The 13,372-nt window shown below is 46.6% G+C and overlaps 1 protein-coding gene across 3 annotated transcripts in view; it reads left to right on the top strand.

Moving 5' to 3' along the window:
- Nucleotides 1-7,699: 7,699 nt before the first annotated feature.
- AKAP10 (A-kinase anchoring protein 10) overlaps nucleotides 7,700-13,372 on the top strand; it is a 233,713-nt gene continuing 228,040 nt past the window's right edge. Inside the window, exon 1 of one of the 3 annotated variants that reach the window (XM_078780237.1) lies at nucleotides 7,700-7,871. In XM_078780237.1, coding sequence (XP_078636363.1) covers nucleotides 7,841-7,871 — 31 coding nt within the window. In that variant the 5' untranslated portion in view covers nucleotides 7,700-7,840. Of the gene's footprint in view, nucleotides 7,917-13,372 lie in introns of all 3 variants that reach the window. The other 2 variants (XM_078780238.1, XM_078780236.1) reach the window with 2 other exon arrangements.

Below are 13,372 nucleotides of genomic sequence, written 5' to 3'. Positions count from 1 at the left end.
CCATCGGTGCTTTACTTGCATGCTTACAAGCATACGCTACCCCTTTCACCCTCACAAAACCTGGCGTTCCAACGCCGTCCGTACATTCCACCAACGCTCTCCCTGTTACACACCACACCTCTCGCGCACACTTTGGTCCACACCTCTCCTCCGTTACGTCCTCCGTAACACTCACCATGGGCGTGCACTCTTGCATCCACCCACTAACGCGCTCACATGGGCTCTCCCACACCCGCGCCATGACCAACTCAGGTGTGCTTCCTCGCACACGTTCCACCACCACCTTACTCTCCGTGTCACACTTCGTACACCCCGACGTGCATTCTCGCTCGCACTCGGTTTCACACTCGCGCTCCGATGTGCCCTCTCGCACCTGCGCCATCACCAACTCACTATTCGTGTCACACTCCGTACACCCCGACGTGCATTCTCGCTCGCACTCGGTTTCACACTCGCGCTCCGATGTGCCCTCTCGCACCTGCGCCATCACCAACTCACTATTCGTGTCACACTCCGTACACCCCGACGTGCATTCTCGCTCGCACTCGGTTTCACACTCGCGCTCCGATGTGCCCTCTCGCACCTGCGCCATCACCAACTCACTATTCGTGTCACTCTCCGTACACCCCGACGTGCATTCTCGCTCGCACTCGGTTTCACACTCGCGCACCGATGTGCCCTCTCGCACCTGCGCCATCACCAACTCACCATTCGTGTCACACTCCGTACACCCCGACGTGCATTCTCGCTCGCACTCGGTTTCACTCCCACACTTTATAGCACACCCACTCGCCGACGCACACTTTTTTCTCCCACGCGTGCCATTTCCACTCACACGGGACCCTTCACCAACGCCCGGGTGCCATATCGATCCCAATCGCGCGACAATTCTTTTGTCGCCAAACATCCTCTTACAAAATCTCCCCGCACAATACACAACAGCACGACTCACCTGGGGATCCTTTTCTCCACGCGAACCTGCAAACTTCCATTCGGGTTAAGCACAGCATCGTGATGTGAGCAGGGACTTTGTACATTTTCCATTTCTCCCTGCAATTCCCGGGCTACCTCCGTCATCTCTTCAATTTTAATTATTCCCGCTACTGCTTTTTCTTTATTAACCTCGGCGACCGCTGGCTTTAATAAAACACCCTCCTCTACCTCAGCGGTCGCCGGCTTTTCCAAAACCCGTGTCGCGATTTCTACCCCCGTCATTGTACCCGTGCTTTCCTCCGCTTCGCTCAACCGGCGCTTCTCGACCCGCGTTACTTCCTTGTGCACCCCTGGGACCCTTTCGCCCAACTTGCGGTCTATGTCCCTCTGCTCCCTTTCCTTCCTATCGGCCCTCATTCCGTTTATTGTTGCTTCAATTTGCTCACTCTGAGCCTTCATCCGGTTCCCCATTTGTCCCATACTGCTTTTCAAACCTCTAATTTGGTCTCCCAATTGCTCACTATTCCTGTCCAAAAGGGCCTTCATTTCAGCCATAATTAATTGCATGTCTTCCACCGTTGGTACAAAGGGCGCGGCTCTATTTGGTGCCGCTGTAACCGCGTGCGCAAAGGCGCCATTTTGCGCGCCTGATACCCCCTCAACCACACCTTCTTTACTCTCCTCCACCATTTTCCCCACTTACATTTCCCCGAGGTCCTGGGTCGATTCCACCCTGTCTATCTCTCCCACCGACATCCGATCGCCTTGATTGTCCATGGCGCGATCTCAAAATTCGGGTTTTGCTTTATAAAACAAAATAAATTTCGGCAGCTTGTAATTTTGAGCGCGTTAAGCGCGCTTCGGGTCCGATTTCGGGTCCGATCTCCCTCCTCGACACCAATTGTTACTCTAATAGTACAATTGGTGTTCCAAAATTTGGGCCTAACAAATTTAGTCCCAGGTCCGAATCCAACTCCTCGACACCAAATGTTACAGACGCGGCTTTAGATGTTATATTGACCGAGCGGTGGTGTATTTAACCGCGTCCGAACAGTTACTCCCCGATTAGAACCCGATTCCACCCGACGTTGACCAGATCGCCCCACAGATATTCAATCGGGAAATCTCTAAAGCGACCGAAAGAGAATGAAAAAGAAGAAGAAGAAGAATACGGAGGAAGAACAGATTTATTATACACACACAGCAATGGATGGAAGAAGCAGTAACACAGTGAATCGTTAACTTACACTATTCATTTTTACTTAGCCCCAAGACAACGAGCAGGACAGGACGTTCACACTTACACAGGGGATAATGCAGGCAGGTAGGGCTTGAGGTGGATTGCTTGAGAGAGAGGCAAAGTCGGGAGGCCGCAGCTCGCAATTCCTCGCGGTTTTGGCGGGAAACCCCTTCGTCGCGTATCCGCTGCGGTAGACGCCACGCGCTGGTTCGGCACACCTGCTCCTCTTCTTATGGTGGAGCCGTCTCCCTCCTTTCAGCGCGTCTCTCCAAAGCTGGTTTCCTTGCCGAGTACCTCTCCTCCTTGGCTTGGAGCGTTTCGCATCTCACCGATCCTCTTGGTGCAGTCTCTTTGCTCATCTCCCAAGGCCTCTCCCAAGTCATCTCGTAAAGCAGTCCCTTACAGTCGCTTTTATCACCTCGGGCGGAATTAAGCCGCCGGCTCCGAGGGCACGCCTACCGGGTCGCTCACCGCGGTGCTGATTGGCTGTTAGGGCCGGTTCACTCCTTCCCTCTTATGACGAGGTGGAGACACGCCTTTCTTCTCCGACTCAAAGCACATGGGCAATGGCGGTTGAAGAAAACCGCCCAAAATGCGGAAGGCAATTGGAAGGGAGGTTTTGGAAGGGAGGTTTTGGGGAAATTGGAAGGGCCTACGCTTATTTTGTTTGATACAATGCAAAGTCAATCTAGTGGGAAACACATATTTAGCCTACATGGAATAAGGAAATACACTATTTAAAAGATATATCGTGACCTGCGTGTAAGTTTCATGGAATTAACTAGGACGGCTGCGACCATTATTTACATTACGAGGATGTTACCATACTTTTGTAACGTTCACATTGTAACGTTTTCACATTCGTTACACTTCCTCCAAAATTGTTACACTTCTCAAAAACCGTTACACTTCTCAAATTCGTTACACACTTCTCAAAATCGTTACAATATATATATATATATATATATATATATATATATATATATATATATATATATATATATATATATATATATACAAAAAGATTGGAGCGGTTGGGATTATACATTTTTAAAGAAAGAAAGGCGCTTCCAACCAGAAAGTAAAACTAGATCTACTCCCCAAATTTGAGCAAATAAGGAAGAGCAGACTCGGTCTCAGGATATGTTTCACCCTCTTCACAGCAAGGTTCCTCAGTCTAATAGTGTGAAATGGAAGCTTGTGCGAACGGAAGCCAATAGTGTGAAACAATTGACAAGAAGCGCCTACCGGTCGCTTCGCTGATGGACCAATTAGTCGACATGTCTCTTGCTGCTAGAGGGGGTGTGGAGAGGGAAGGGGAGGAGAGGGATCGTTGGAGGAGGGGAGGGGTAGGTGGGGAAGAGCATGTGCTGATGGAGACTAGGTGACACTACTATCTGCATAACTTTATCGATGATTCCATCGGGGACGCATAACTCATTCTTTAAGTCCCAGTATGGTCTCAATGGAATGGGCATTTCACTTCGAGAGCTGGGCCATCCTTTGTGGATCATGTCCAACAGGTGTCGCAATTCTAGTTGGTTCCTGCAGCTGTGCGTACCTCTCATTGGTAATGGAGATAATGTTTGCCAATGTTGCCAGAATGCTGATGTTGTCAACCTTGTATATATGAAGGACCTCTGATTTGTCATCCAGTAGTTGTACCTTGTTGCCTCCAGCATTGATTAGGTGTGTTTTGCCAAGTCGCTGTCGCCTATAGCACACCAACATCCAGTGATTTTGGTGTTCACAATATAAACAGGTGGAGCCCACTGTAGGGCATTTCCCTTGGTTCCACAAATGTTGCTCATTCTTGTTATACCTACAGCTCACTTTGAGCTCCTGCAGCTGTGATGATGAGGCTCGAGGCTTGGGATGCAATTTCCTCTGAGCTGTAATGGCTGACACTCCAGGCTGGTGGATATTTTCATCCCATCACGATGCGACTTTCCTTGTGAAATGAATCAAACTGTTGTCCAATCTCAAGAGCCTTTGCTTGTGAGTCCCTCACCTTGATCTAGTAACCTTTCCTGCACCTTGGGTTCATGAATGCCAGCATTGATCACCTCTATTAAAATGTCCTCAGGAACGGCATGCTCGCAGTCCATGAGAATAATCCTCAGGTCCTCGACAAAGTTATCAAACGTCTCCTCACTCTTTTGTTTCTGCTGCCTGAGCCGGTACCAGGTAATCCCCTTGTTCTTTCTCGGACGCACATACATTTCAAAATAAATGAGCAACCTGTCAAGATCATCTTTCTCGCTTTCCTCCCATTTCAACGTCTTATTAACTTCGTGCCCATAATAACCGACCCAAGTGACCAACCATCCGACCTTTTACTTTAGAGTGTAGAGATAGTTCAGACAGCGGGCCTACAAACACAATCTAAACATGGTCGCAAAACCAAGTGAATCCCTCAAATAAATCCGCTGCATCCCAATCGATAGCTGGGTATTCAAAGTTCGGAAATGCCGGAAAATGCCGAAAAATGTTCGGAAAAGGTTCGGAAATGCTTGTGGCATCTTGCATCAAGGAAGTGTAGACCATTATATCTTCTTCGCAGGCTTCAGGACAGTAAAGAACAGATGGTTTTCTTCAGTCTTTCTGCCTCACTGACTTCACACTTGGTAACTCTGCAAGAATTTTGTCCTTTAGCCGCTGTCGTGTCAGTGTCAGAGTGTGCTTCTGTGCCTCATCACTACCACCAAGCATAGATATGTAGGTTTTTTCCATGGCATCCATGGGTATATTATATGAGCCTCATTTTGGGTTCATTTGGATGAGATTGATCAGTTCAATCAAGCATGGTACATGTATTGGTAGGTCTGTCTTTGTAGACTTGGCCCGGTTGCTGGCATCATCCCTCAGGACATGGAACACATGTCGTGTCCAGCATGGTTTGTGGTATCTTACATCTATCGCATGGGCATCACTTGGTGAGAGTGCATTGCCGAGTCTTGTCATCAATACTGGATCTTGGGAAATTTCCACAGCTCGTCTAAGTGCCTTCCCTGCGTTTTCAGTTCGGACGGTGAAGAGACGCTGGTCATCAACTTCTTGACATAAGAAGCAGTGATCCCTTGTCAACGGTTCTGTCGCATTTCTAGTGAAAGGTGCTGAGGTGCCTGGGGTTGCTGATTGCTCCATTTCAGAGCTTGTTATTTTATGCTCACGTTTTTTCACAGCATAGGTTCCTGTAGACATGGCATGCTGCAAGCGGCCTCTCGCTCGCTGTATGGATATTTGATTTTTGGCATCAGAATAACAACTCCGATGCCACATGGGTTTCTTTTCAATCAGTAGTTATTTGGTAAAGTCTTTGAGGCGTCTTTGAATGTCAACATATTTTCCATCCTGTAAGCTGGCTCTTTCTTCCACTACATTGAGTAGTTTTCTGGTATGATTCTGTTCTTGGATATTGAACAAGTGTTACTTTCCTGGTAGTGGACTCCTGACAAAGAATGCACTGCTTCCAGTCCACTGTGTCCATGGACGACTTCACCGAACTCAACTTGCTGGTTCCCGAATCTTCACTCATGATGACTCAGGCACTGAAAAGAAAGAGAGCCACCACTATATTAACCAACACCAAGATAACTGTGTTCTAGTTGTGTCAACATAAATTTTTACAGTATAAAATTAAATATTGCAAAATTATTGAAGCATCCGGATTTATAAACAATGTTGCAACTGCCGCCAGAAGAACTATGCTTGTGCGGCACAGAATGCGAAAACGATGTAAACTGTCATGTTGAATATGACACTGAGAGTGATGATGATGTGTAATGATGTGTCAAACTGAGATAGGAAATACGTCTATAGCTACGTATGCTGTTGTCACTTCCAACAATTTGAGTGTGCAATTTATCATGAAAATACAAACACAATTTCACAAACCTCTTCTTGTATTGGTTTTTGGTGTTTATAATCACACATTTGGCAAAAGCTTTGGATTCCTTGGGCCTGGAAACATAGGATTAGCATTTAGAATGAAGTTTCTTTGTCAGTTACAAGCTGCGACTTTCGGAAATTCATATTTTATGGTGGCCATTTTGAAAATCCAAAATGGCGGCTATGCAGGTATCTGCGCCACTGAACTGAAAATATATAGAATGACCATTGCCATTCACACCACACAGATGGAGATGTAGCTACCGGGCGCCATCTTGGTTGGCACTCGATGCTGGGCGATGGTGATTTCTGTCATGCGTTTGCACGCAATTCAGAGCGAAAAGCGATTGCGTTTTTTCACCTTTTGTGAGATCGTTTTTCAATAGGAAACCTATCACAGTTACTACAACACTTTCCTTTATCCTTTCCTTTTCGCAACTTCCATAGCACTATGGACTGTGAATTAAACGTCTTTGAAACAGCTGTGAAACGTCTTTCCACAACCCTTCCGTAACCGATTGGAGAAGTTTATTGCCGCACAAAATGGCATTTTAACAGTTGTCTGGCTTTTAAAATCTGGGACACGTTCAAAACAAACGAGATCCGCGAAGCGAGTCGGCCGAGTCGTGCTATTAACCAAGATGGCGACACGGCGGCTACACTTTTCACAGAGTATGAGCATTCTATATATTTTCAATTCAGTGATCTGCGCAAATGTAAACATTGATTTTTATATTCCTGATGCCATAAGCTTCTCAAAAATGTCGGTTTTTTAATCTCCATAAAATTTGAACAAAAATGCATCGTGAACCTGACTAATACCATATTTGTATGGATGGTCGTTTGTCGGAAAGCAGTGAGTTCGGTTAACTTCTGATACCATCGAAGTATTGTAAGATAACTTATTGTCAGGCCATAGCTGCGTGGCGTAGTCTCGCGAGATTTCACACGATCCCCGCTGGAGCCCCAAGGGCACATGGTATTTCACAAAACCCGGAACCAACACACGCATGGAGCAGGAACAGTGTGATGCACTCTATTGAAGACATCACAAACAGCATTGCATTACATTGTAGTTGTGTTTCACACAAAGAAACGTCTTCGTGCACTCCCCCACCCCGGAAAGAAAGGGGGGGGGGGGTGGGGGGGGAAATTGGATTTTTATTTTATTATACAAATTGGACTGGTGTTGATGTGGCGCAGGCACAACGGGCCAAATGGCTTTCTGCGTCTAATTTCCTTGTGCATGTTTGACTGCTTGTGTAATGTGTATCCACCCTCCACCTTGTTTCGTCTGCTCTTCTCAAATATGTGCATACGCTGAAGTGCAGTGTTAAAACGACAAAGAGAAGGGTTATTAAATAAATTGCAGGATAACCTTCGGTTTCTTCCATCATGATGATGATGATGACGACGATTGGCATTTGGCAATGATGAAGAGCCCTTCGGTGGTGGAGAGTAACAGTTTGAGCGGTGTATAAGCTCAGATTTACAGTGTATCACATTAAGTGTCGCGTAACATGAAGTAATTCCAATTATTTCGATGTTTGTTTCCTGTCATTGAAGATTATTTGCAAACTGCTCAGAAATTAACGGACAAAGAAGTCTCCCCTTCGAGCGGGGAAATTGACTTTCGCCGTAGGTGTGTACGCTGCGCGGGAAGGGTTCGGACCCGGAAGTGCTGCCACAGCACGGACAACCCCGGGCTACCGGCATCAAGGCAGTCGATGTTACTGACTCGTGCAGCCCCGTAAACGACGTGTGCTTATCCCAGACATGTCGTTTATCATCAAGAGGATCGTTAAAGGTGAGCATCGAGCGGCTGACAGGAGCCGTATCTCTGCGACGGAAGGTGACTCATACGAAAATGAAATAAATAAAGTCGAATAAGGACGACATTGCAGTGGAGAATTTTTTTTTTTAAAGTCTTTAACTTTGTACCATTAACAATGTTTGACATGTATGTCGGCTCGTCACGTGATCTAATCTATCTCCTTTGCTCTGTAAGATTTTGTGTTCTAGGCCGGGCCTCGTATATCTCCTTAACTTCACGTACGAGGATTGTATGAATAATATGTTTAATATAATAATGATAATTGTGTTTGTTGTGCATAATTATTTACAATTATTATAAACCGACTTGTGCTGTGCCGACAAGGGTGCTGCATCCTGGAGCACGACGTCCTAGAGATCGTGGTCTATGGGGCGTGTAAAGATTCCTTGGTATTACCAGCGAAGCTTACTTACTTAGTGTCTGGCTTACTTGGTTACAACTTAGACGTAAGTAGCATTACATTAGATGTGTTATCCTCAATTTGACAGTTTTATTACGATTATACTATTATTGTTGTTGCTTTTCAAATAACCTGACGTAGCCCATAGGCCTACACAATGAGTACATACTCTCGGCTCTCTCCTCACCTTCACTCTTTCATTCCTCTTTTCTCCCGCCTCTGGAACAAACTCCCTCACTCTCTTCAATCCCACTCCTCCCTCCAGGTCTTTAAAACAGCTGTTCACCACCATCTCTTATCTTCCCCCATCCAAAACCTTGATCTTTTCTACCCCCGCTAATTTCACCCCAGATCCACCTTGTTTGAAATTCCAACTTCTTTCCTGGAAGTCCTGGCAGTGTCCATATGTTTTATACCTCTCCCACCCCCCCTTCCCATGCCCCCCCCCCAAAGCCCTCTCCCTCCCACAGATCTCTCGATGTCTCCATGTCTCTCGGTCCCTGCTCTCAAATGTTGCGTTTGTGTCCTTCCCCCTCTCTCCCCATCTTGTCTACCGCTCCCGATGTTATTTGTTTTATGTGTCGGTTTGTCTTTCTGTGTGATTAATGTTCGCTCTTTCACGAGCCTCGATCTTGCATACAAAAAAAAATAAAATACTGTGTGTGCTCCACTATTGATTTTGTTATTATTCCTTTTATCTGCTTTTGTTTCTTTCATTGCAGTACATTCTGTCCTGTAAGGTGGAGACTTTTTATACAACTAGTCATACCCGGAGCGATGAAGAGAAGGACAAGTTCTGGTGTGCGATAGAGAAGCTGATGGAAAACGTGAAAGATGAGGAAGTTGTTGTGGTAGGAGGAGACCTAAATGGACATGTGGGAAGGAGTATGGACGGTTTTGAGGGAGTTCATGGGGGTTACGGATATGGTGTGAGAAATGGAGAAGGTGAAAGGATTTTGGAGTTTGCTGATGGAGCTGGTTTGCTGATTTGTAATACTCAGTTCCAGAAAGAGGACAATAAGCTCGTTACATACACGTCAGGTGGGTCGACGACAACCGTTGACTACCTAATGGTGCGTAGGCGAGATAGGGGGCACCTCCGGGACACAAAGGTGATCCCGGGGGAGGAGGCTGTTTCACAGCACCACTTGGTTGTCTGCGACATATGGGTGAAAGGTGCGAGGAGAGCTCGGCGGGTGAAGTACCAACCGAGAATGAAGGTGTGGAGGTTGAAAGAGGTGACAGTAAGGGGGGCATTAAAAGAGAGACTGAGTAGGGTAGAGGATGATGTGGTTGAGCTTGAAAGTGGTTGGATGTCAATGAAAGATAGTCTGTTGGGAGCCGTTGGTGAGGTATGTGGATGGACAAAAGGACCACCAAGGCACTCGGAAACATGGTGGTAGGATGATGAAGTTGGAAAGAGGATTGATGAGAAGAGGAAGAAGTTCAAGGAGTGGCAGAAGGCGAAGGGTACGGGAGCAGAAAAAGCAGAGCATGAAAGTTGTAAGGCTGCAAAGAAAGAGGTAGCAAAGGCGCAGGAGGCATGTAGGAAAATGTTCGGAGAACGCTTGTATTCGGAAGAGGGTCAGAGAGTGGTATTCAGGATTGCAAAGCAGATAGCAAAAGAGAGGTGTGATGTGATGGGGGTGAGTTGCTTGGGGGTGAGGTGACCCAGAAGGAATTAAAGGAAGATGGAAAAGATATATGGAAAAGCTGTTGAATACAGAGAATGAATGGGATGGCAACATAGAGAGTGACCCAGTTTTAGGACCGGCAGAGAAGATAACCGAGAAGGAAGTTGAGGAAGCGATAAAAGCAATGAAGACTAGAAAAGCGGGAGGGCCGACGGGAGTTGTGGGAGATATGTTGAAGGCAGCAGGAAGTTGGGGTGTGAAGAGAATGACAGAGATCTGCAATCTGGTGGTGAAAGAAGGCCGCATTCCAGTGGATTGAAAACTGAGTACCCTCGTCCCTCTATACAAGGGGAAAGGTGACCCTCTGGAGTGTGGCTCGTACCAAGCGATAAAGTTATTGGAGCATGGAATGAAGGTATTGGAAAGGGTGTTCGAGAGGAGGATAAGGAAGAAGGTGAAGATCGACGAAATGCAGTTTGGATTTATGCCAGGAAGAGGAACGACAGACGCACTCTTTATTGTGAGGCAGTTGCAGGAGAAGTACATGGAGAAGAGGAAGAAGTTGTTTCTTGGGTTTGTTGATCTGGAGAAAGCATTCGATAGGGTTCCACACGAATTATTGACATGGGCATTGAGGAAGTTAGGAGTGGAGGAATGGTTGATCAGAGTTGTGATGGCAATGTACAAAAGAGCGTGCACAGCTGTAAGGACAAAGGACGGGAACAGTGGTGAGTTTGAGGTGAAGGTGGGAGTGCATCAGGGGTCGGTACTAAGTCCACTACTATTTGTAGCTGTGATGGAGGTGCTGGCTCAGAACGTAAAGGAGGGTTTACCGTGGGAGTTGTTGTATGCAGATGATCTGGTGTTGATTGCGGAAAGTATGGATGGACTGAAGGAAAAGATGAACAAGTGGAAGGAATGTATGGAGACAAAAGGTCTGAAGGTGAATATCGGAAAGACAAAGGTGATGGCAAGTGGTAAAGCATGTGGTGAGGTGGAAAGAACTGGGAAGTGGCCATGTGCTGTGTGCAGGAAGGGTGTCGGAGTGAACTACAGTCAATGTACAATGTGCGCTGAGTGGGTTCATCAAAAATGCAGTGGTCTGAGAGGGTCATTAACCAGTGTGGCAGCTACATTCAAATGTAAGGTGTGCACAGAGGGAGCTGCAGATGGAGGAAATGTTGAGTTGGATCTTGGAGACGGCGTGAAGCTGAAAGGTGTGAAAACATTTTGCTACCTCGGAAACATGCTGAATGGAGAAGGTGGATCAAACTCGGCAACGGTTGCTGGAGTGAGATGTGCATGGAAGAAGTTTCGGGAACTGAGTGGCGTGCTGATGAGGAGGGGAGTGTCGTTGAAGCTGAAGGGAAAGGTGTATGCTGCATGTGTGAGAAGTGTTATGATTTATGGGAGCGAGACATGGGTAATGAACGTCGAGCAGCAACGAAGGCTGGAAAGGGTGGAAATGCGAATGGTTCGGTGGATGTGCGGAGTATCGTTGAGAGAGAGGAAGACAAATGATGAATTGCGAAAGATGACGGGAATAGAGCCTGTGATTGATGCTGTGAAGAGGAACAGGTTGAGATGGTTTGGTCATGTGTTGAGGAAGGATGAAAATGACTGGTTGAGAAGAGTGATGGAAATTAATGTAGAAGGAAGTAGAGGACGGGGAAGACAGAGAAAGACTTGGCTAAAGATGGTGGAAGAAGAAATGTGGGCAAGGGGGTTTAACAAGGAGAGATGCAGAAAATAGGACAAAATGGAGAAGATTGTCATGCTAACCCCCGCAAGGCTAACCCCCGCTCTAGCAGGGAAAATGGCCTTAAAATGCATGTTGTTGTTGTTGTTGTAGTCATACCTGCTCCCTCTGTGAACAAAATATGGTGTCGGTGAACGATTTGCACGATACCATGTGTACAGGTGAAAATTGCCAAGTCCTCTCTCCACCCTTGTGCACACACCCCACCCTTGTGGTGGAAGGGGGGCAGGTGTTGAAAGGTTGGTAGGGGGTTACTTAATGACCAAGACTTGACCCTAGGTACGCCGAGCACATATCCAAGTTTTGAGAGAAGGTGATCAAGCAGTTTTCAACAATTCTATAAGGTGCAGACATATATATATATATATATATATATATATATATACACACAAGGGTCAGTCAATAAGTAACCTTAAAATGGCGATATAAAGTCGAGAATGTAATGTGTGTAGTTGTAGACGACATATGTTATATCTATGGGTAAGAGTCATGTTTTGCCTGTTTTCGATCTGGCAACATTGAGCATATGACGTCAGTAGAGCAGTTCAAAGATGGCGGCTCCCTTAGAGGCATGCACCAGGGAGGAGCAACGTTCTGTTATCCGTTTATTAGGAAGTGAGGGTGTGAAGCACAGTGAAATCCATCGCAGAATGAAGATGCAATATGGTGACACATGTTTATTGCTGCAGCAGGTGTATGACTGGGACAGGAAGTTTAAAAGTGGTGTCCAGTGTGGCAGACGCTGCTCGCTCGGGCCGGCCTCACACAGCCAACACACCAGAAATGATCGCAGAAGTTGAGCGCATGCCAAGGGAAAGCCGTCACATTACGCTGGATGAAGTGGTCTCCAAATTGAACATTAGCCATGGTTCAGCACACTATATCATTCACAACGTGCTGGGGTTACGCAAAGTGTCTGCAAGGTGGGTGCCGAGACAACTCGTACCCGAACGGCGAGTGGGCGCATGTGAAGAACTTCTGCGACGTTACGAAACAGAAGGTGATGCTTTCTTACAGCGCGTAGTGACTGGGGATGAAAGCTGGGTCCACTACTTTCAGCCAGAAACGAAGAGGGCAAGCAAAGACTGGTGCCAATCGACTTCACCGAAGCCCAAAAAATTATGCACACAGCCATCCTCTGGAAAAGTGATGCTGACACCCTTCTGGCATAGCCGAGGCCCACGTGTAGAGCATTACATGCCCAGAGGGGCCACAGTCACCAGTGCATCATACTGCGGGCTCCTTAAAATCATCTGAAACCAGCAATCAGATCAAAACGTCGTGGACTCCTCGCTACAGGTGTTTTGCTGCAGCATGACAATGCTCGGCCCCATACTGCCCGCGCTACAGCTGCAACAATTGAGGACCTTCATTTTGAGCATCTTCCTCATCCACCCTACTTGCCAGACCTCACCCCTTCGGATTACCACATCTTTGGGCCACTTAAAGAGGGGCTTGGTGGAACCACTTTCCGATCCGATGAAGAGGTCCAAGAGGTGGTGCACGAATGACTACACAAGCAGTCAAACTATTTTTTTCTCGAGGAATCCAGGCCTGAGTAAAGCGCTGGAAAAAATGCATTGAACGCAATGGAGATTATGTTGAAAAATAACAGTTGTTACACACTCACATGCAATAAACAAGTTGTGAAAAATATTTTAAGGTTACTTATTACTTATGA

This window comes from Myxine glutinosa, chromosome 6 (assembly GCF_964187855.1).
Source record: "Myxine glutinosa chromosome 6, kmMyxGlut1.1, whole genome shotgun sequence".
NCBI classification, from domain to species: domain Eukaryota; kingdom Metazoa; phylum Chordata; class Myxini; order Myxiniformes; family Myxinidae; genus Myxine; species Myxine glutinosa.
Note: the sequence above shows the minus strand (reverse complement) of the source record. Positions and strands in the feature narration are given on the sequence as shown.